At 42.5% G+C, this 23,737-nt stretch overlaps 1 protein-coding gene across 3 annotated transcripts in view; it reads right to left on the reverse strand.

Moving 5' to 3' along the window:
• The window catches only part of RABGAP1L (RAB GTPase activating protein 1 like), a 369,153-nt gene that overhangs the window by 45,061 nt on the left and 300,355 nt on the right, over window positions 1-23,737 (reverse strand). Inside the window, exon 1 of one of the 3 annotated variants that reach the window (XM_049776427.1) lies at window positions 828-938. The exons of the other annotated variants lie outside the window; for them this stretch is intronic. Within the exon in view, the coding sequence (XP_049632384.1) occupies window positions 828-938 (111 nt within the window). Of the gene's footprint in view, window positions 1-827; window positions 939-23,737 lie in introns of those variants that run through there. 3 annotated transcript variants of the gene reach the window in all.

The raw sequence follows: 23,737 nt of genomic DNA on the forward strand, positions 1-23,737 counted from the left end.
GCCATATGAGAAGAAAAAGCAAATATTTGTGGAAAATTCATTTTTCTATTATGATATATGTTGGGTTATTGATCCTACCCTCATCAATAACTGTGACCCACCCTACGGTGTGACCTGGTGATAGTATATTGGATTATTCCTTATTCCAGCCTTCCTCAGACCCTTGCTTTTATAGACATGAATCAGGTATCACCCTAGAGTAAGAGCAGTATACCAAGTAAGGAATAATCCAATATACTATCACCAGCTCACACCCTAGGGTGGGGTACAATAATTGATATGGGTAGGATCAGTAATCCAACATCATAAGCCCTTGGGAGACTAATTTTTTTAACTTACAAATATACACAGAAGAAAAAAAAAAGAAAAAAACACAAATACAAATGTGTGGATTAGTTAGTTCCTTTTATACTCGTTCCTCTTAGAAATAAAGACTCTGAGAGTTCTTTGTTTTTGATGGTTCTCAGTTTTAGTCTCTGGTAAAAACGTCCCCTTTCTTAAGGGCTGAGTTCTATGTATATCACTCTGGGTCTGGGTGATAGCCCTCCACCAACAGTCAGATCTGGGACTGCCACCACAGGCAAGCAATGTGAAACTCTCAGTCACACTTCCTCTGACACTTCACTCAGCACGTCCCCGCACCCCACCCCACTCCCAACAAACACCTGCAGACACAGGGCCCCGTTACTCGGGGAACTCAGGGGAACCTGGGGCCTGGCACAACAACCTGCACCACACCCGAATCCCCCCAGCAAGCCCTGTCTTAGTGCTCCAGACTTCTCAGAAAAGCAAACCCCGCCCTGGAGAGCGGTACCAGCCCCACCTACCAGAGAGCGGGGCTTGCTGCCGGCCACCAGCCTGGTGAGGACATCTTCGTCGAGCAGCTGGCGGCACACGTGGGCATCGTAGGCCACCATAATGGAGATCTCTTCCATCATCTTGCCCGCCCGCCGCCGCCCGCTTCAGGCTGACTGTGGGCAAAGGGTGGTTGGTGCGGCTCAGAGCCCAAGCATACACCCAGCAGAGTGGGTAGAGCGGCGGCAGCTCAGTCAGGCCAGTCCTGCGACTCCCCCAGCAAAGCCTTCAGGTCGGTCCTTATTGGGGGAGGAAGTAAACACCTCCTGCATGCTCAGCTCCCGCTGGGGAGTGACAGTTTGAGGGAAATCTTCTTGAAACTTCCAAAAAGAAGTTTTCTAAAAACACATATCCTATAGGGCAAGTAAAAGCTGGGAAGTGAAGGGACGACGGATTTACATCATGTTCTCGGTAATAAGAAAATTTTATCTTCTTACTTCAGTATGATTTATTGAGAGTCTTCTTGGAAAAAGCTATTTTTCCCCCATAACTCAGAAAATAGATGGCGACCTTTGGTTTTCCAGAAATTTTAGAATTCTTGGTGCAGTTAGAAATGATCTGAAGTAGGAAATACAGTCTCTTTTTACCCCACTGAGTATTTCTGTTTAAAAAAAAAAAAGGTGCCAAAATATACAATGAAATAGGGAATGAAATATCAGTAATAATCTTCCACTCTCCACTGAAAAAAACACAAATATTTAATGTGTTTATTAGTCATTAAAACTACTAGTCACTATCGAGCTCTAGTTTTCTGTTTTTCGTCAGAAAACAACATAAGGATCTCACCACTAAGCTTACTGCTTTTCAACACTTCTCTTCCTCTTTTATTTTAAAACTTAGAAATTTAGAAGTAACAAAACTAGCAAATCGCCAGAATTTGTGTCAGAGTAACCAGTTTTTTCAAGCACTGAGAGATGGTCACAAAACTCATGGTGCCCAAGGAAAAAAGACTTACTTCCAAGAAAAAACAGAAGCAAATAAAAAAGTAGAATAGTATTTTCAGACTCCTCCAAACAGTTTTCCAATTAAGGTGTTGTTGACTTCTCTATAGATTCTAACACTCTCATACCATGACAAATACTTGTTGGAATGAGAAATCAAGTTGGCAATGTTTGTCTACAAACAAATACAAGTTGGAATGTTTAGTCGTAATTACCAATACTGGTATAAAATTTCTTTCCCCACTTTCCAGAAGATAAAATTTAGAATAAGATTATCATATATCTTTCCGTTATTCTAAAGTATCTCCTTAAAAACAACATAATCACTAAGCAAGTGCCTATTTCATTTCAATGTTTTGAGAGGAGTAGTTCTTAGAAGCTTTCTAGATTAAACATACACAGAGGGGAAAACATCTATTGCTAGGAAACACTAACAGGTCTAATAGGATTATTTGAACACAAAAAAAAAATGCAATACTTCACACAAATCCTCCAGATTAAAACAGCTTCAGACTGTTTGATCGTCGTTAAAACTGGTAAGAAACTTTACTTCCTTGTTTGGGGGGTGTGGTATATATATATATATGTGCTTGTCATAAAAGCATTCTTTTTACTGAAAGAAAAAGAAAAAAACCTCCAGCACAATTATCTAAAGTCTGACTGACTAACCGAGCAAAAATGAGGTGATTAGCAGGAGGCAACGTCCAGTAAGGTGCTCAGGCAGCTCCTACCTTTCGCATTCCTTGCTTGCCTTTCAGAACAACTTTAAAGGGGACAGCGAGTCACCATCCCCCTTCTCTGGCACCGGAAAACAGCCCATTTATCTTGAAGCACCATTTTCTAGAGGGAAAGTCGCTTCTGCAGCTTCAGAGCTTTCTGTGCTACTGTGACTCTGGGCTGTCCGGGAGAGTCTGAGAAAGGTGCAGGGACAAAGACACCTGTTGTGGAAGGTGGAGAACCTGCTTCCCACAATGCCTCAGGCGCTGGCAAGCACCCAGGGGCAAACAAGAATGACAACAGTTGCCAGAGCCCCAGGGAAGGCATTGGTGTAACAATAAGTAATGTGCTAAGCGAACACGCCCTCGGGGTGGGGGTGGGGGGACAGGCTAGGGACAGCGGAGAAAGGTGACGGTGCTGTGCTATAGGCTCACAAAACAGCACAGCAATCAGTGGCTAGAGGCTTTAGAAACACATAATGGAAGGCACAAAAGATAGTTTTAGTTAATTAGGTGAACAAACAAACAAACAACTTAAAACCTCAAACCTTCAAACTTTTAGAACCCCACAGTTTCCTATGTACACACCTAGACCTTTTGTTTATCTATTTTTATAAGTTTGATTACTACTCTTTAAAAAGCCTTTCTGGTTCATTCCAGTGAAGATCAAGAAGTCTCTATCTTGGGCACGCAATCCCTAGGCCTGACACTGCATCTACCAGTTGTCACCGGTGAATTTTCTCCCTTATTACTTCCCTTTCAGAGTCTAGGAAGGAAAACTCCAAGGCTGCTTTCAGGCATTTAAATGTTAAACTTGTGGTGCTAAAAGCTTCATTTTGGGAAAGGAGCAATGTAATAAGAAACTAACCCTGTGCATTTTATTTTTCTCTTTTCCTAAAAGCATTTTCTCCCAGCTCAGAAATAGCAGGCACAATAATTTCCTCCTAGAGTTCAGAGTAAGCATCCAGAACAAGGCCAGCACACTCTTCAGCCTTCTCCCTCCATTCCACACACAGATCCTTGGGTATTTTTTATTTTTCTTTTTCCTTCTTTTTGTTTTTTGAGTCACACCCAGCAGCACTCAGGGGTCGTGCCTGGCTCTGCACTCAAGAATTGCACCTGGCAGGCTAGGGGAGATCATATGGGATGCCAAGTATCAAACCCAGTTTGGTCCCAGGTGGGCCACATGCAAGGCAAATGCCCTATCTGCTGTGCTATCACACCGCCTGCCCCCCACCAGGGTTTTTTCCAGCTGCACATCTGCAGTCATGTACTTCCTGGTCACAGTAAGTAGTCCCCCTGGAAAAGGCACATGGGGGGGAGGCATTACCTGTGATCAAGAAGTGCAGGGCTGCAAATGTCCATACGCAAAGATCTGTGCAGCAAATTGGCAGCAGAAAAATAGTGGTAACCTATAGCAAGGCTTAGTTCAGTGGTAAGTGACTAATGTCCCAGTGTCTCATTCTCCTCTTGCTCGTGTAAACTGAGAGGGATGAAACAGATGCGAAGTTTTCAGTGTGCTCAGAAAGAGGGGAAGATACAGGGTCCTATTACTTGCTGAAGAGGCACATGGGGGAGGGTGGGGCTCAAGGGAGAAATACTCTTCAAAACAAAGAAGAGCATCAATCCCAGATGTCAGGAAGGGCCCCCACTATGGTTCACTGCCAATTCACACTGGTGTGAACCCCACACTGGGTCCCACCTCACTGCACAACGGTTTGATTCCTGGCATCCCATATGGTGCCCCAGCCTGCCAGGGGTAATTTCTGAGTGCAGAGCCAGGAGTGACCCCTGAGTTCTGCTGGGTGTGGCCAATCAATCAATCAATAAAGTTTAAAAAAAAAAAAAGAATAAGAAATTAGGGCCCGGAGAGATAACACAGCGGCATTTGCCTTGCAAGCAGCCGATCCAGGACCAAAGGTGGTTGGTTCGAATCCCGGTGTCCCATATGGTCCCCCGTGCCTGCCAGGAGCTACTTCTGAGCAGACAGCCAGGAGTGACCCCTGAGCACCGCTGGGTGTGGCCCAAAAACCAAAAAAAAAAAAAAAAAAAGAATAAGAAATTAGCAGCCGGGCCCGGAGAGATAGCACAGCGGTGTTTGCCTCGCAAGCAGCCGATCCAGGACCAAAGGTGGTTGGTTCAAATCCCGGTGTCCCATATGGTCCCCTGCCAGGAGCTATTTCTGAGCAGACAGCCAGGAATAACCCCTGAGCATCACCAGGTGTGGCCCAAAAACAAAAAACAAAAAACAAAAAAAAAAGAAATTAGGAGCCAGAACAAAAGCACAGTGGGTAGGGCACCTGCCTTGCACACAGCTGACCCACTTCCAATCCTAGGCACCCCATATGGTGCCTTGAGTACTGCCCAAAGTGATTTCTGAGCACAAAGCCAGGAGTAACACTTGAGAACTACTGGGTGTGGCCCAAAACAAACAAAAAACAATAAGAGAAAAATAAGAATAAGAAAGAACATTTTCCAGAATACTTTAGAGGTCAGAATTGTACAGGTTCATACTGAGTTGTTGTTACTAAAAAAAAAAAAAGAACCAAAAGTAAAAGATTAAATCTTAGTTCTCTTTTAAATCATGAAAAGGTAAACAGAGAAAACCATTATTCTTGTGTCAAATTCCAGTCATTGGGCTCATTATCTCTCCAACTTTCCTAGCAATTATTCAGCAAATTCAAAACTTTAGAAAATAAATTTTTAAAAATATCCATAGAGTTACATTAAGAAAAGAAAACATGGGCCGGGAAGGTGGCGCTAGAGATAAGGTGTCTGCCTTGTAAGCGCTAGCCAAGGAACGGAGCGGTTCGATCCCCCGGCGTCCCATATGGTCCCCCCAAGCCAGGAGCAATTTCTGAGCACTTAGCCAGGAGTAACCCCTGAGTGTCAAACGGGTGTGGCCCAAAAACCAAAAAAAAAAAAAAAAAAAAAGAAAAGAAAACATTGGGAGACAAAGTCCTGTTTAGCAGTTATAGTCAATGGGGTATTTTACTGATCCATTTGGATCTTACTCCAAAGAGCTTGGTGAGGGAGATTCTGAAAGAATAGCTGCAAACCTGTGCTTGTGACCTACCCTACTCTAAAATCCACAGCCAAGCTTTGAAAAGTTTTATTGGCCCCAAATGGGGTCATCCACTGACATTAAACCCAACTCCCCAGCTCCCCCAGAAGGAAACCTGAGAACAGTCAGGAGTCACGGGTCAGAATTAGCTCATGTATCCAACAGATCCTAGCAACTCTGGACCATTCACCTGCTTTTTGTTTTTTAACCTGGTACACTTCCTTGTTCCTGCTCCCTCTATCTGTGAAGGTCAGTTTGCAAATCCATGGAGCTCCATTCTAGAGCTAGGTTCTGTCAGAGCACAGAGGAAAATCTCTCCACCCTCCAGGATCTGCTCAGGCTGACCCAAAGAAAGACCATCAATCAGCGAGTCCTCGTGTAACACCAGTGAATGAAAGATCCCAAACGCACAGGTACTTTCCAAGCTCTGATGAACTTGACAGCAAGCGAATTATAGACTTCAAAACGGACAGCATGTACAAAAAATGCATGAAGAGAATTAGAAAATTTGCACTGGTAATAAATACTACTATTTACTGAAAATTCTTGTGATAGTACTAACATTTAGTGGGGACCCACTTTGTCTAGACTCTTGCCTCATCGCCTTAATAAGTCAATGCAGTATTTACCCACATTATAAATGAAGTGATGGGGCCGGTGAGGTGGCGCTAGAGGTAAGGTGTCTGCCATGCAAACCCCGGCGTGAAATAAAGAAAGAGAGAGAGAGAGAGAGAGAGAGAGAGAGAGAGAGAGAGAGAGAGAGAGAGAGAGAAAGAAAGAGAGAGAGAGAGAGAGAGAGAAAGAAAGAAAGAAAGAAAGAAAGAAAGAAAGAAAGAAAGAAAGAAAGAAAGAAAGAAAGAAAGAAAGAAAGAAAGAAAGAAAGAAAGAAAGAAAGAAAGAAAGAAAGAAATGAAGTGATATGCAAAGAGCTTGTGGATTTCACACCTTCTTACAGCTAGGCACAGGGCTGAGGGGGTTCAAAAGCAGTGCTTAGAAGACTAAAGAGGAAGAAAAAAAGAAAGGTGCCACAAAGGTAGGTGCGCGCGCGCGTGCGTGCGTGCGTGCGTGCGTGCGTGCGTGTGTGTGTGTGTGTGTGTGTGTGTGTGTGTGTGTGTGTGTGGACTTGGAGGGAAACTGGGGACATTGGTGGCAGGAAATGTGCACTAGTGAAAGGATTGGTGTTGGACATTGTATGACTGAAACTGTCATACATACTGTCATACATACTGAAACTGTCTACTTTTTAATTGTATCACATGGTGATTCAATTAAACAAAATAATAATAAGGGGACCAGAGTGGTGGCACAAGCAGTAGGGTGTTTGCCTTGCACACGCTAACCTAGAACACATGGTGGTTCGACCTCCAAAGTCAGGAGCAATTTCTGAGTACATAGCCAGGTGTAACTGTTGAGTGTCACTGAGTGTGACCCCAAAACGAACAAACCTAATAATAATGATAATAATAATAAAGTGAAGTAGGTATGTCTGGCTCCCATGTGTGGCCTTCCTCGGTTCCAGATGAGAAGGGAAGTCAGCAAACCACACCCCAACCCTATCAGCACACACGTACACACACACACACATGCACACACACACACACACACACACACACACACACACACACACACACACACACACACACACGAGTTACAGAATCCTTACATGGCAATGAGGGAAGGCAGAATGAATTCCTTCTGCAGACAAGAAAGTCTTGATGAAAGAAAATGGACTGGATTCGAAGAAACAGAGTTAAATCATTTTTTAAAATAACCAGAAAAGTAGTGTGGCTGGACTGTTGAAGTGACTTTAGCACAGAGGGAATAATGGGTGGCTTTGAATGTGCTGGTGGGGAGGGTTCCAAGTCAGTGCTGTAGACTATAAGGTCAAGCAAGGCTAGTCATTGAAGACAATGAGGGTTCCCCCAGGAGTTCAGGGTTCAGAATAACCTGGTTTGAGACTTGTATCTGCCAGATGCTGTCTTGTCCTTAATGTTCACAATTAAAAAATGAGAAAACAGTAACAGCAACACTCCTCAGAATAATAAAGTAAATATAGATTATAAGCCCTTAACAGGCTGCTTAGCACTAGAATTGTTTCATTTTACTCTTATCAATATTAGTAAAATTGGTATCTGAAGGGGCAAAATTATCTGTCTAAAACTGAAGGGTAAAAGTGTATCATTTAGGGACAGAGCCTTGGACAAGGATGACCTAGATTCAATCCCCGACATCCCATATGGTCCTTCAAATCCACCAGAAGCCATTTCTGAGTATACAGCCAGGAGTAACCCCTGAGTACCACTAGGTGTGGCCAAAAACAAACAAACAAACAAACAAAGGTAACCTCTAGGGACTAAAGAGATGTACAGTGGCAGGTAGGGCACTTTCCTTGCATGTGGCCTACTGGGGTTTGACCTTTGGCACCCCATGTGATCTCTGGAGCCCACCAGGATTGAAGAGCCAGGAGTAAGCCCTGAGCATTACCAGGTGTGGGCTCTCCTTGACCCCAAAAGAAAGAATAGTGAGGTGAGAGGAAGGTGAGGGTGATTATGCCTGGGTGGAGGAGAGCGGCTCTCTCCAGTTTTTTGATGACAATACAGTGTTTAATCAATTACCTCCTATTAAAGGGAGCAATTGTGACAAATGTAGGAGCAAAGAGCACAGGCTGTACAATGATGTTCACACTGAAACCTGACCAACAGGTCACAGCAGCAGCAGGCAATCATGGGAAAACACATAAGCCCTCCATAGAATCCTCTTCTAATCAGATTTTTCACTGTTCATTTGTCTCCCAGAGCCAAGATAAATAAATAGCCATGTGATGGCTCAGAGTAGCCACAGAGCCTGAGGCTTAGGACAGACCTAAAGTCTATGACCCAACCTCATATCAGAGGTACCAGAAGTTGATCAGGTGGGATTGGGCAATGTTAAATTAACATCTACTTAATTAATAAAAGGCTACACACAGAGCTTTCACTCTGCTATTTCATCTTGATGTTAAAACATTACCATAAAATTAGTTTTCTTTCTCCATTATCCAGAGGAGGAAAGCCCATCCCAGGAGTTAAATTTAAGGCCACACTAATTCATAAATCAATCCTGGTTAACACAGAAAGAATGAGGACAGGAAAAAATCTGAGAGTACTTGGGCCTAAAGGTGCTCATAATAATATTAAACTTGTGACAAAGAGCAAATTCCTACCTTGGGCATTAAAAACTGGTTTCTTTTATTAGCACTTCATTCACAGTAATGAGCTTGCAGATTGCTTTTTGAGCTTTTTGACCTTAATGCTAACATGTTCTGTCTTTTTCTGTTTTTGCAGGAGGCAGGGGGTAGTGGGAGGAAGTTTTCCAAGAAGTGCTCCAGAGGTCCGGGGACCTTCTACTAACCAGACTGCAGCAATGTGGTAAGAGGCTGCATCCAGTGGTGCTAGAGAAATAGGAGGTAACAAGGATCAAAATGGGGTCAGCTGCATGCAAGGTATGTGCCTCAACCCCTGCATTATCTCTCTAGACCTCTAATGCTATACTTTTGTTTGTTTGGAGCCAAACCCTGCAGCTCTCAGGGCTTACTCCTGGTTCAGCTGCCAGGATCGCTCATAGTGGGATTCACGAGATCATATGGGATGGCAGGGATTGAACCTGTGTCAGTTATGTGCAAGGCAAGTGCCCAATGCACTGTATTATCCTCCAGTCCCAGACTGGTAACACATTAATGTTTGTGCTCAAAGTTTAAATTGCATTTGGAGGGAAAAAGAGCACAGTAGGTAGGGTACCTGCCTTGCATGCAGCCATCCCAGGTTTGATCTAAGGTATTCCATGTTTTCTTTTGCGCACTGCCAGAAGTAACCCCTGAGCATCACAAGGTATGCACCCCCCCAAATTTTTTTTTCAATTTCAGAATCTAGAGAGATAGTATAGTGCGTAAGACACTTACTTTGCATGTATCTAACCCGAGTTAGATCCCCTGCGCCACATGTGGTCCCCTGAGCACAGGACCAGGAATAGCACCTGAACATGATAGGGTATGGCTCAAACTTCCCTAAAATTTCTTTGTGGGAAAGTTGACAAGTGAGCATGCTGAGACTAAGTTCAGCACTGTGAGGTACAGTAGCATATGCACCCCAAGTTCAATGCTCATAGGGCCCATGACTTCATTTTGGAGTTTCTTCTGGGTCAAAGGGCCAAAAATAAGACCATTAAAGGTAATGACAACAATTCCTATTTAATCTTTACGAACTTCCTGCTCTAAAAACTGCTTGGTATCTTCTAAAAAAATAAACCTCTCAGCATTAAAAGCCAATCTTGTAGAATTCCAGCCTGCAGTATAGAACACATTTCCTTATTCATGCACATCAGACAGCATTCTACCCAAAACAATGGTGTCAAACAAATGAGAAATATGCAGTGCCTTCCTGAAAGAAGGACATCAGCCACAGTGAATCCCTGTTATACTGCCCCACAGTACCAGCAGGACAGGACAGTTTCACCCAGCAATGTCGGTTCCTAGGGGCACCAGTAGTGCTAGGGACTGAGCTCAAGACCATCAGGCTGGGGCTGGAGAGAAAGCACAGCGCTAGGGTATTTGCCTTGCACACAGATGGATGGTGGTTCAAATTTCGACATCCCGTGTGCTTCCCAAGCCTGCCAAGGGCAATTTCTGAGTGCAGAGCCAGGAGTAAACCTCTGAGCGCTGCCGGGTGTGACCCAAAAACCAAAAACCAAAAAAAAAGAGAAAAAAAAAAAAGACCATCAGGCTGGTGCTGGAGTCTTCTACGATACTATTTGTTTTCTTTCTGCTGCAGACACCCTAAAGCACACAGGTTAGAGAGGGATCAAGGGTGATGGAAAGGTACCATGGAGCAGCCGGGAGTTTCTGGAATCTGTTGCTAGGTGGATGTGCCTAAACAGGACATTGCCTGCACTAATAACCAGAAGGCAGAGGAAGGGAGATATCATCAGCTCCTAGAATCTCCTTCTACACCTGCACTGGCCAGTTAAGACACACCAAGTCCCCAACAACCTACAAGCACCAGTTTGGACCTGCTAAGAGTTTCAGGTCACCCATCATGACACCTGAAACCGTCTGAACACACCACTTCAGTCCTGAAATGTGTCCTTGGAACCTTAAACCAGTTTCCACTGCATGGATTTGCTTGGCAAAATGACCTACCCATTGGTCAATGAACTCTTTGCTTTACTTACTCTCTGATGTCTCTCTCAATTATTTGGTCACGATACTAAGAACTTGGGAGGGACTAACCCCCACCCCACCCATAACAAGTTAACTTAAAAGAGCAGGTATAAGAAAAACTTCAAAGTGAAATGACTTTTTTTTAATTTGAGGGGCACACCCACCAGTGATCAGGCTTTATACTCCTGGTTCTGCACTTAGAAATTACTCCTGGCAAGGGCCAGAGAGTTAGCATGAAAGTAGGGTGTTTGCCATGCATGCAGGAGGACAGTGGTTTGAATCCGGTATCCCATATGGTCCCCCGAGCCTGCCAGGAGTGATTTCTGAGCATAGAGCCAGGAGTAACCCCTGAGCGCTGCCGGGTGTGACACCCCCCCCCCCAAAAAAAGAAAGAAATTACTCTTGGCAGCTTCAGGGTACTATATGGGATACCGAGGACCAAACCTGGGTTAGCTTTATGCAAGGCAAATGCCCTATCTGCTGTGTTATTGCTCTGGCCCCTGAAATGACCTTCTATTGCTTTTAATGTTTAATTAAGAAATATATGCATTTTAAAATGAGTCCTTAAAACATTTAATAAATATAGGCTCATCTATTACTTTGGCAGCTGGTTTAAAACAAGAGAAAGGGACCGGAGAGATAGCACAGCAGTGTTTGCCTTGCAAGCAGCCAATACAGGACCTACGGTGGTTGGTTCAAATCCCGGTGTCCCATATGGTCCCCCATGCCTGCAAGGAGCTATTTCTGAACAGATAGCCAGGAGTAACCCCTGAGCACCACTGGGTGTGGCCCAAAAACCAAAAACCAAAAACCAAAAAAAAAAAAAAAAAAATCCAAAAACCAAAACAAACAAAAGAGAAAGAAACATTACAAGATTGGGGGATAGCATTAAAGAAGCAAAAAGAATATTAATTTGCTAATAAGACTTTAAGAGCATTTTAGTGACTTTCTGCATTAGTATCTAAACATTTTGTTTTCTTGAAGCACTAAATAAGATGGCATTTCAGTATTTTAATATTTTAATTTTACTTAAATGACACATATACACTTGAAAATTTATTTTGAATATCATAAATCAATCATGGTTCTCTAATTACTAGCATAGAAAAAAGGCATCTCTATATATCTCTAAAAATATATCCCTCAAGTTTCAGGGCCACACTCAACAGTGCTCAGGAGCTAATCTTGGCTCTAGTCTTAAGAATGAGTCTTGTGGGCCGGGCGGTGGCGCTAAAGGTAAGGTGCCTGCCTTGCCTGCGCTAGCCTCGGACGGACCGTGGTTCGATCCCCTGGTGTCCCATATGGTCCCCCAAGCCAGGAGCGACTTCTGAGCGCATAGCCAGGAGTAACCCCTGAGCGTCACCGGGTGTGGCCCAAAAACCAAAAAAAAAAAAAAAAAAAAAAAAAAAAGAATGAGTCTTGTTTTGCTTCAGACTCAGGACTCAAGGGTGAGCTCTGTTTTGCTTCAGGACGTGCATGATACATGACCTTGTGTGTCCCAAGAAGAGAGTTAATCTCTCAGTACTACTTGATGTGCAGACAAGGTTCTTTAACACCATCTAAGCTGGAGATGCTCTAGAGCAGAACAGAACCACTGAAACTAGTCATGATGGCTACTAAGGTCCAGACTCACTGAACTCTCAGAAAGGTGCAGAACAATTTATCTCTACCTCTAAGACCCATGACCTAGGCTTATGGGAACTTGGCCCCTCTACAGAGAGAAAACTTGACAGTTTTAGTAATATGTGAAGATAATAAAACTTGATTTTGACATCAGTGACAAGAATCCAGCAGAATGTATTTTACTTATGGATTCCATAGTCTCAAACTATCCTGGCAGACAGGTCGTCCATACTATGGCCTCAGAGCCCTCTAGTAACTTTGGCAGCCAGCATCATGGCACCCGAGTCCTCAAAAACACCCAAGGATGGAGGTTTCAAAGCATAACTGCACTCTAGAAACTTGTCACTGCTGCCGAACCAACTACCTTATAGTAATTGGCTGCAAACACCCCAACAATATTCTGTGACTTGTCTGTAATGGGCCAGAAGTAGAGGGCCTTGTTCCAAGACTTCTGGGGCCAAACCAAGTTGGTGCTGGAATGGGCTGTGAGAAAGCTCCAGGAGGCTACTGCAGAATGAGACAGGTAGTTCTGTCCTTTGCTAGCTGCCAGCTGGGCTCTGCCCACCTGCCATCTCCCTCTTAAAAGCAGCAATTGTGCCTGCAATCCTCATCCCTGTCTCTCCTGCATCCCTTCTCCAACAGCCAGAGGAAGCCCTCAGCTTTTGAGGCTTAAATGATTAGATAAAACACACAAGGATAATCCAGGATAATCTCTGATTTTAAGGTCAATGGTGCCAAGCAGTATAATTATAGGAATCATTTTTTACCATATTTTTTACCATATTCACAGATTCTAGGGAATAGGGAGGGGCATGAGTGGTATTTTAAAGATTCTGCCTAGTGGTCATGTGCAGTACCAGGGTTCAAAGCTGAATCAGCCATGTGTAAAACAAGCAACATAGCTGTTGTACTTGCTCTACAACCCCCTGACACTTTGAAAACATGACTTAGCATTAGTTACTCGGCATCAGTCTTGCTAACACATGGCTTCTACTGGCTCAACTCTTCTTGGTAAAGTTAGGCTCTGTTCCTAGAGAAATCTTGCTACCTTTAATGGGGGGAAGAGAGAACAGGGTGAAGGGAAGGAGGAAGAGGGAGAGAACTAAACTCATCTTCCAGCAGTAGGAAGTGCTTTCCTGCCAGGTTTCCTAATGAGTGAGCCTCCAAACAACGAATGTTTATAGGCCTTAAGCCCTATAAAGAGGTGAGGTGGGTCAAGCACATAAATGTGCAGAGAAGTGTTGGCCTCGAAGGGGCGACAAGCAGGACTTTGTAGCAAACTGTAGGATGCACATTAGAAATATGAGGTTAGGGGGCCGGAGAGATAGAATGCAGGCAGGCCATTTGCCTTGCATGCAGAAGGATGTGGTTTGAATCCCAGCATCCACATGGTCCCCTGAGTCTGCCAGGAGTGATTTCTGAGCATAGATCCAGTAGTAACCCCTGAGCACTGCTGAATGTGATCCAAAAAAACCAAAAACAACAGCAACAACAACAACAAAAATAATGTGAGGTTAGGGGCCGGAGAGATAGCAAGCAGTAGGGCGTTTGCCTTGCATGCAGCCAACCCAGGACAGATGGTAGTTGGACTCCTGGCATCCCATATGGTCTCCCAAGCTTGCCGTGAGTGATGTTACGAGGGCAGAGCCAGGAGTAACCCCTGAGCGCCACCAGGTGTGATCCAAAAACCAAGAAAGAAAAAAAAAATGTGGGGTTAACTCAGATTTGTCTAAGTTTCTACTAACAGCATCACATTCTATAGCCCAGTTCTAACTCATGAAGCATTGGTTGCACGCAATGGATATGCTTACTTCACTGCATTTCCAGCTTTTCTTCTTATTCTCAAATGCTATCACTATCGAGATAAAGTTCATACATGATACTCCAAGGCATGAGAAGTAAGGCTAGCCAGCTAGCAATTCCTTGGAAAGACTCATATCCGATACTCCCAACTGCTAGATTTCCAAGGGGTCAAAGTAATTAACATATCTACTTCTCAAAGGAACTGGTTACTCATTTAAGAAACTGGATTTCACTATAATTACATGTTTTACCCCTAAGACTTCCTAGACAAAAGCTTTTTGTTTCACTTTTGACAATTTAGAACTAAATTTTACTTTGAGAGGAGAAGTTTTACAGACTGTCAAAGAAAATCATTCCCCAAGTTAAGGTCATATTCCAGATCAGAGGTGTATTTGATCCAGAGGATAAACTGCTGCCACTTTAGAATTTTGTCACGGGCACAACTATAAGCCTAGCCTGACCTAGCACTTGAACAAAGACAAACATGTGGTTTGGAAAGATGTCTGGCTGCCCAAACCTAGCCAGATGCCACAAGGATTATTTCATTAAAAGGAGGTAATTAATTATTCATTATAGCACTATTTACAATAGCCCAAATCTGGAAACAACCTAAGTGTCCAAGAATAGATGACAAGATTAAAAACTATGACTTTATACACAATAGAATACTACTGGGTTTAGAAAAGAAAAGATGAAATCAGGCAAAATCATTAGGACTTTGCTGCTACATGGATGGATCTGGGACATATGGTGCTGAATGAAATTAGTCATGAGAAAAGGGAGAGAGAACCAGAATGACCTCTCTCATGAGTACGATATAAAGAAACATAGTAGGGGGTATAATAAATGTCCTCAAATCAACAAAAAAGAAGAGCTGGTCTTCAGTAGGAAATTTGCTATGGGTGGGACAGTTCTGGTGGGAATTAGGATGTGTCTAATACAATGAGAATGTGTTACACCTTATCCTTAACAGTACTGCAATCTACAGAGCCTAAAATTTTAACAAATCAAAAGAATTTTTTTCTATTGCCAGATGTTACTGAAAAGAAATTCTCTCCAAATCCAGGAAACGCAGACTCTAAGCTAAAGAGTTTCTGTAGCAAACACACACTGTTCTACTCTTGCCATTCATTTAGTTCTTACTGCAGAGTGGCTGGTCAGAAATGGTGACTGTGTCCCAGAAGTCATCCAATATCTAGCAAATAGTATGGGATTTGCCTTCAAACCTCCTGTAAGGAGAGGAAACAGGAAAGTCCCACCTGGCAGAATGACAAATAAAGAAGAAAACACCCTAAGTTTACGTTTCACCGAACAACCCACTGGTCCAAGATTAAGGAGGTAATGTTCTGATTTCAACATGCCCTGCCAAGCTATGCACACCTTCTGCATATTTTGCAATTCTCTCCAGAGTATTTTCCAGAAGTTCAGTGACATCTACAAGCAGATACTTTTTATTTTTTGTTTTTTTTTTTTTTGGGCCACACCCGTTTGATGCTCAGGGATTACTCCTGGCTAAGCACTCAGAAATGGCCGATGGCTTGGGGGGGACCATATGGGACACCGGGGGATTGAACCGCGGTCCTTCCTTGGCTAGCGCTTGCAAGGCAGACACCTTACCTCTAGCACTACCTCACTGGCCCCACAAGCAGATACTTTTAAAGAAAGAAAAGGGGGCTGGAGAGATAGCATGGAGGTAAGGCATTTGCCTTGCATGCAGAAGGTCAGTGGTTCGAATCCCGGCATCCCATATGGTCCTCTGAGCCTTGCAGGAGTGATTTCTGAGCATAGAGCCAGGAATAACTCCTGAGCGCTGTCGGGTGTAACCCAAAAACCAAAAAAAGAAAGAAAGAAAAGGTATTTAAGCCTTTTTATTATGCTGAATAATAAAAAATGCTATTATCTTCACTTGCAGTAAGAAAATTGTTATTAAATCATCATGAATTACAAAATTATTAAAGACCAAATTTGGGGTATACAATGTTCAAACATGCATACCTTTATTTATTAGTGTCCACTTCTCTCCACTAATGTCCCCCCAGTTTCCCTCCTGCCTCCATGCCTGCCTCTGTACAGGAATTTTTGTCTTTCTTCCTTTTAGGCACTGTGGTAAATAATAATGTTACTAACAGGATCAAACTTATCACTTTTAACTCCTTTCAGCACTCAGTCCTCTAGAATGACCACTTTACTCTATCATTTTGTACTCTCTTGCATTTCTTCTCATATTTAGTATCTCTAAATTTCAATACTTCTAAAATTAAACTTGAAACTTTCTCCTATTTTCTCTAACTCCATTGCTCAGATAAAGATTTCTGGACAACCAGAATTCAAGCAGAAGTTTAGGAGCAACCTTTCATGATAATTCACTCGTAACAGCCCCTATCCAATTTAGCAGCAAGTTAGATATAATTTATAACACAGGATATATATTGAATCCATAAATTATTTTCAATTTCCCCTTATCCAAGTCAATTTCTCTTTTTACCTGGATTACTGCTATACTTTCATCTTTACTTACACTTTCTCTGCTTTCATTTTCCTTTTATTTTTGTATTTTCCTTTTCTTTTTGTTTGGGCAGGAGTTACTCCTGGCTCTGCAATCAGAGATCACTCCTGGCTGGTTTCCAAACCATTTGGTGTACAGGAGTCTGAAGTTGGGTCTGTTGCATGCGAGGCAAAAGCCCTACCTAATGAGATAATCTGAAAATCCTTCCACAGATATGTGATGCACTCGTGACAAAATTCAAAACTCTAATTGAGGCATTTCAGGTCTTTAGATCCATCTCCATTTAGCCTATTTGCCAGCATTATTTTGTTCCATCTGTAGCAGCCTTTTAGTTCCCTGCAGAAGGTCAAACATCCCCAAATATCCTCGAGGATCTTTCTATACGTTTCCCTGTCTGGAGGGCTTTTGTGGGTTTATTTTTGACCACAAAATAAGTTTTTATAGATCTAAATTGGCATCTCAGCCTTTCTTTCTTGTAACTAACTTCTCCTTCCCTTTGTAAGTTTTATCACAAATGCCCATTACATGCTACCTTATCTGGCCCTTCCTTTATCCTGCGTTTTCCAGAATCAGAATTTGTCTGCTCTGCCACTGATTTTGTTTTGTGTTTTTGTTTTTGGGCCACACCTAGTGGCGCTCAGGGGTTACTCCTGGCTCTGCACTCAGAAATCACTCCTAGCAGGCTCGGGATACCATATGGAATGCCAGAAAACAAATACAGGTCCCTCCATGGGACCGCATGCATTGACCACATGCACAGTAAATGACCTACTGCTGTACTATCTCTCCAGTCCCAGTTTTGCCACTGACTCAGATGTCAAAGATCATACCAGGTTACAACAGGTGTGTAAAAGATCATCAACACTTAATAAGGGAAAGAATGGACACGTAGTTTAATAGAATCTCCAGAAAGTAGGAGCTAGTGTTCAAGATTAATACAAAACAAAAACCAAATCAACTCCCCTTACCCCCCTCCCCAAATAAATAAAAGTTAGTTGAGAGATGCAGCTATATGATGATAGTGACCACATTAAAATTCTGCCTGTCAAGTAGTTGCCAATCAGCTTTTTTGTTTGTTTGTTTTGTTTTGGGGCCACACCTGATGACTCTCAAAGGTTACTCCTGGCTATGCACTCAGAAATTGCTCCTGGCTTGAATGCTGGGAGATCGAACAGAGTCCGTCCTAGGTTCATGCATGCAAGGCAAATGCACTACTGCTTGTGCCACTGCTTTTTTTTTTTTTTTTAAATCAGTGTCTGTTGGGCTTCACTGGGTTATTTTTATTTATTTATTTTGTTTTTTGGGCCACACCTGGTGATGCTCAGGGTTTACTCCTGGTTATGGGCTCACAAATCGCTCCTGGGTTGGGGGACCATATGGGACATCAGGGGATCGAACTGCAGTCTCATCTAGGCTAGCGTGGGCAAGGCTTATCTCTTGTACCACAGCTCTGGCCCCCACTGCTTTTTTTTTTAAACTTTATTTATTTATTGATGGTTGTTTTGCGGGCCACACCCAGCAGTGCTCAGGGGGCACTCCTGGCTCTGCACTCAGAAATCTCCCTCCCCCCCCACCCCCCGCAGGCTGGGGGACCATACAGGATGCTGGGAATGGAATCGGGTCCCTCCGAGGCCGGCCACATGCAAGGCAAACAACCCACCGCTGTGCTATCTCTCTGGCCCCCAAGTCAGCTTTGTTAACTAAGAATTCAACACTCAGGGCCCATTCTCCAATCTTTAGAATCAGGAATAAGATCATTCTCCAATCTTTAGAGTCAGGAATAAGATGTGATAATTTTGTGGTGATGTTTTCTTAGCCAAGGAAGCAAGGTACCTGCAATTGCTGTCAAGTGAGTTAACACTCACCAAATGATGTCTTCTAACAAAAACGACAAATTGCACAGAATCCCAAGAGAGAAACACAGTGGAATGGCAGCCATAGAATGGGACAAGGGATACAGATGGTCCAGTAAGATAAAAATACAGACATTAGGATGCAGGCAGGCAGAGTTGCACCATACTGACTTCATGGGAAGGTGCTGGAGCTTGCCCCACTTAGGCCTAAAAGTTCTTTTGCACTTAGCTCACAGAGCCATCACCAGTCCTCTGGGAAGATTTAGCTGGACTCAATTCCAGGATTGGTTCATGAGAAACAGTTGGGAGCATCAGCCAAGTATCATGATTAGGCTGTGCACCTTTTGACAGCAGAGAGTGTTCCCTAAAAGTGAGGCCAGTTCTGTCTAATGCAGCATTTCCCTGACAAATGCAGCCCTTTAATTTCGCAACCCGTTTCAGAAGACTGTTAGACCCACAGTCCCTTTCTCTTTCATCTTTCTTTTTCCAATTGCATTTACCCCCCAAACTGAGACTGTATTATATAATCTCTTCTACATTCCTCACTTCTGAGAATGGATCCGCCTTAAAGGCATTAGAACTAGATGTTATAATGTACTAATTGGCCTTGTTATTTTTTTAAAAATTGGAGTCTGGAGTCATAGAGATAGCACAAAGGAGCACAGGCTTTGTATTCTGGCTTTGTGAAAAGATGTTTCTTTGAGGGGAATGTTAGGACACACCCAGAAGTTCTCAGAGATCACTCCTCTCAGTGCTCACAGAAAGACATTGGGAGAAAACAAACGTCAGAGGGTGCCCTGGTCAGAGAAAGACAGCAAGCACTGGTCTTGGATACTAAGGAAACCCAGCTGTTTGCCAGCTAAATGGGTCTCTGAGCAGGAGAAACAAAACTTTCAATAGGCAAATGCAAGATTATGATATGGATACTCATAGAGTAGGAGCTGACAGATGAAATGGCTCTGGTTGGTGTTTGGCTTGCTAACCTTTAAGCTCTCGTTGGTCTAATTTTCCCAATTGAATCTATTCTAAAAGCCAAAGACATTAATTATTTATATGGATACCTCCAGTGAGCCACAAAAAGGGCACAGAGGATCAACATCATATCTATTTTCTTCTTTCAATCAGGTCCCCAAACACCAATTATGAAGAACAATTTAAATAAAATCTTATTGTAAATTCAACTAGTAGAGATAAAATCATAGAAATGTAGACTACATTGTAAATTGTGCTGGAAAAATTATTTACTGCCATTGTTTCAAGGAAAGATGAATTTTAGCATTTTTTAAAAATATGCATATGTTTTTTTATTTTAAATTTTGGGCCATGGCTGGCTGTGCTCAGAACTTACTGCTGTCTCTGAGCTTAAGGGTTCAAGGGACCCTATGGGGAGCACAGGATAGAACCCAGGTCAGTCGCATGCTAGACAAGCGCCTACTTGTTGTGCTATTGTTCTAGTCCCTGAACCCAATTTTTATATGTATTTTATCTGTTTCTTGAAGAAAACTTAATGGTTCACATACAATTCATGATATAATACTCAGGTTTCCCCAAACAAGTTAAATGCCTAAATGGCTTTTTAAAATTAAATTTCAAAAAATTGGTATCAGTAGGTATCATGGAGGACTAACATGGAAGAAGTACCAGAGATCATATAATTGTAAACTGCCAGAAAAGCTGTTTCTAGATGTGAAAAAAAGCTGAATAACTGGGTAGCTACATAGCTCTCCCCTTTATCCAGTTGCAGACACAGCCAGTGTTTAAGGGTTCTTTGCTTATTCAGGAATACATGGGCTTTTAATGTTACCATTTTGTGATTTGTCTTGTGTGTGTGGGGAAGAGGCCAAACTTGCAGTGCTCAGAGGCTATTCCTAGCTCCTTGTTCAAGAGTGATTCCTGATGGTGCTTGGGACATTATATGCTAGGGTGGGAGCAAACTAGGGTTGGCTGCATGTAACCAACTATACTATCCCTGTACTATCTCTCCAGCCGCAAGAATACATGACTTGTGTGAAATAAAATCAAATTTCATTCACCTCTGTTGGGAGTGGTGGGACAAAATAATGCCCCACATCTGAGGTGAACTGAGGATTCTGAAATGTTACCAGAATCCTCAAAGGAAAAGAGAGGCAGCTGCTTTGAAACAGAAACAACCTCATTACTAAGTTGTTAATGATCACATCTCTGCATCCTCTGACATAATCAGCATTTCCCTGGCAGAAGATTCTGACATTTTAAACCAATATTCCCAGCCGTGTTTGCCCATGTACAGAGCTCTTTATGTGAAACTGACACTAAAAATGAACCTTTGTCAACGTGCCCATATAGGGTCTCACATTTTTACATCCATGGGAGTTGCCGAAAGTTTCTATATGGTTAATTTTTAAAAAGCCTCTTTTGGGGAAATTCCATTCTTTAGCCACATGGCCCAAAATAAATAGCAAATAACATAAGAATCAGAGGCCAGTGCTTTCAATATGATTGTTCTTTACAGTTCTGCTCTATTGTGAAAGGCATTTTCCAACAGTTAAAGTCAAGTCCATGGTTACATATATGAAGGCCCTCCAATGGGAAAATATTACATTGCTGGATGAATGACTGTACCACTATAAAATTATGTGTGAGGCAAGACAGAATTGTATTAATCCACTCTGAGAGAGTGGATAATTGTCCATCACAGTAGATAGATAACTGAACTGGAGCAGAGGGTAGAAATTTCTGAGGCAAGCAGTTACCATGGTAACATCTAGCCACTAGTGGCTAACTCTCCAGCATGGGGCAGGAAGACATTGTGGAAGCCAGGACAGGACTTGGTTTTTAGCCAGTAGGTAACCCAACCCCTTAATCTCCTCCTTGCCTTTCCATCTCTGCTCTTTCTTTTTTTCTTTCTTTTTTTTTTTTGGGGGGGGGGGAATCACACCCGGCAGCACTCAGGGGTTACTCCTGGCTCTATGCTCAGAAATTGCTCCTGGCAGGCTCGGGGGGCCATATGGGATGCTGAGACTCGAATCGCCGTCTTTCTGCATGCAAGCACACTACCTCCATGCTATCTCTCCGGCCCCTCTGCTCTTCTTTCTTTATTTCTCCTATGATTATTTCCCAACCGTAACATTACAGTTTGAGTAAAACAGCAGTGACAGAAAAAAGCAAGTATCAAGAGCTGGCTGTGGATGGCAATGAGCAATAAATACATGGTGTTGCTGCCATTAATTAACCTGAACTAACAACAAAAATATGTGAGCACAGGTTGGCTATATTATTATTTTTTCTTTTTTTATGTGTGTTCTTGCCACACCTACCAGTATTCAGGCATTATTCCTTGCTCTGTGCTCAGAAATCATTACTCTTGGCAGGCTCAGAGAACCATATGGAATGCCAAGGATCAAACGCAGGTCTGCTATGTGCAAGGCAAATGCCCTACTTGCTATGCTATAGCTCCAGATTCCAGCCAGTTATTTTCTTTGCAGGTGGTTAAATCATTTTTAAAATCTAAATTTTGGGAGAAGGGGTGCTTTTTGTAGTCTCTTGGGTAACCACCAACAAAGCATTTAATGTCCTCCTGCACCATTCTTGCTACTCATTGAGTTAGCTCCCCAATTCTCTCTACCTCTCCCCAGTGTCTTTTTCTTGTAGTCTCCAGGTCTCAAGCACCTCCACTTTCTCTTCTATCATAGGCACCATCATCCTTCACACCCAGCTCTCTCCCACTAGCTTATTTCCTGCATGGAGGGTATCCAGACACTCTAGGAACCTACGGTTAAGTCATCAATACTCTGTTTGGGGGCTACAGTGGGAATATTCCCACTATGGAAATTGGTGAAAACTATAAATCAAGATTCCTCATTTTTAGCCTTGCCATCCCATTGCCCTGGTCATTCTGTACTCTTCTTTTAGCCTCATACTTGGAAAACCTTAATTCTGGGTTCAAATAACTGCCTGTTGTTTTGAGTGAAAAGTCACAAAACACTGAGTAAATCAGCATTTCCTTTGAGTTTTTCCTGTTAGCTCTTCTATTCTTTATGGTGTATCTAAGTGCTTTCCCATGTTTTCATTATATTCATGTTAGACTAAATCTTAGAGGCTAAATGTATGGTCAAGGTTTCAATGTAAAAGTGATTTCAAAATGTAGGTCTGGGAGATCTAGCATAACAGGTGAAGTATGTGCCCTGCACACCATCAACCTAGGTTCAATCCCCAGCACCAACCTCCTATGGTCCCTTTAGTAATCTCTAAGCCAGGAGTAAGTCCTGAGAACTGCCAGGTATGACCCAAAGCCCAAATTAATTTTTAAAAAAGTGAATCTGTATTAAAAACAATGTTAAATCGACCTGCTCCAAAGAGACTTCCCTTAACACTAAAAAGACTTGACAACAACAACAACCTGTTTACAGGACAGGGCTCTCTGCATTACTCTTTAACTGTGAGGTGAAACGAGAGGACGCACCACACCATCCTGACTGCAATGTAGGATATGCAGATTCCAGGATCTTTAATACAGAAACATGATACCAACAACAGAGACTGTGTGAAAAATAAAAGTGTAATGGCACTACCGACAATGACCTGGATTGGATAACCCCTGAGTGCTGCCTGAAGTTTAGAGTTGGTCTTATGCCAGGAAATTTCAGGGGTAGGGTCTCCTTTTATTTAGGCCAAGGCTTTTCCTTTCCATGTCCCTCATATTTTGGTGAGCCTATGCAAACAATAATTGCCACTCTAACACCATTTTTACTGTGCTCCTTTGACTCTAATCCTTAAGAAAAACAACCCACTTAAACTTCTGAGGTTAACTTAAACTAATATGCATGTGCATAGAAATGTAAAAAAGTACTTTGCCTTCAATGTTTAAGGAGTTACATAAGTGTTATGGCTTTAGATTGCTTTGTGTGCTGCTAAGAAATATTATGTATTCCAATCTGGGGACTTGTGGGACAAAGTAATTGTACATGGGTTCTGTTTTATTTTTCTTAATGTTCTTTGGATAAAAGTTCAAAGTTCATATATCAGCAAGGGGATTTCTGAGAAATCTGTTTATGGGTGATTGTCCTTCCACTGTAACTTTACCTTGTCCTCTTTCTTTGCATCTTTGTTCTCATAATTAAAAATAAAAAATAAAAAAAAAACAATGTTAAACTTTAAGTTGGTTGGATACTAAGTTATAGCTCAAACACAAACCCTGGACACT

This window comes from Suncus etruscus, chromosome 7, assembly GCF_024139225.1.
Source record: "Suncus etruscus isolate mSunEtr1 chromosome 7, mSunEtr1.pri.cur, whole genome shotgun sequence".
Taxonomy (NCBI): domain Eukaryota; kingdom Metazoa; phylum Chordata; class Mammalia; order Eulipotyphla; family Soricidae; genus Suncus; species Suncus etruscus.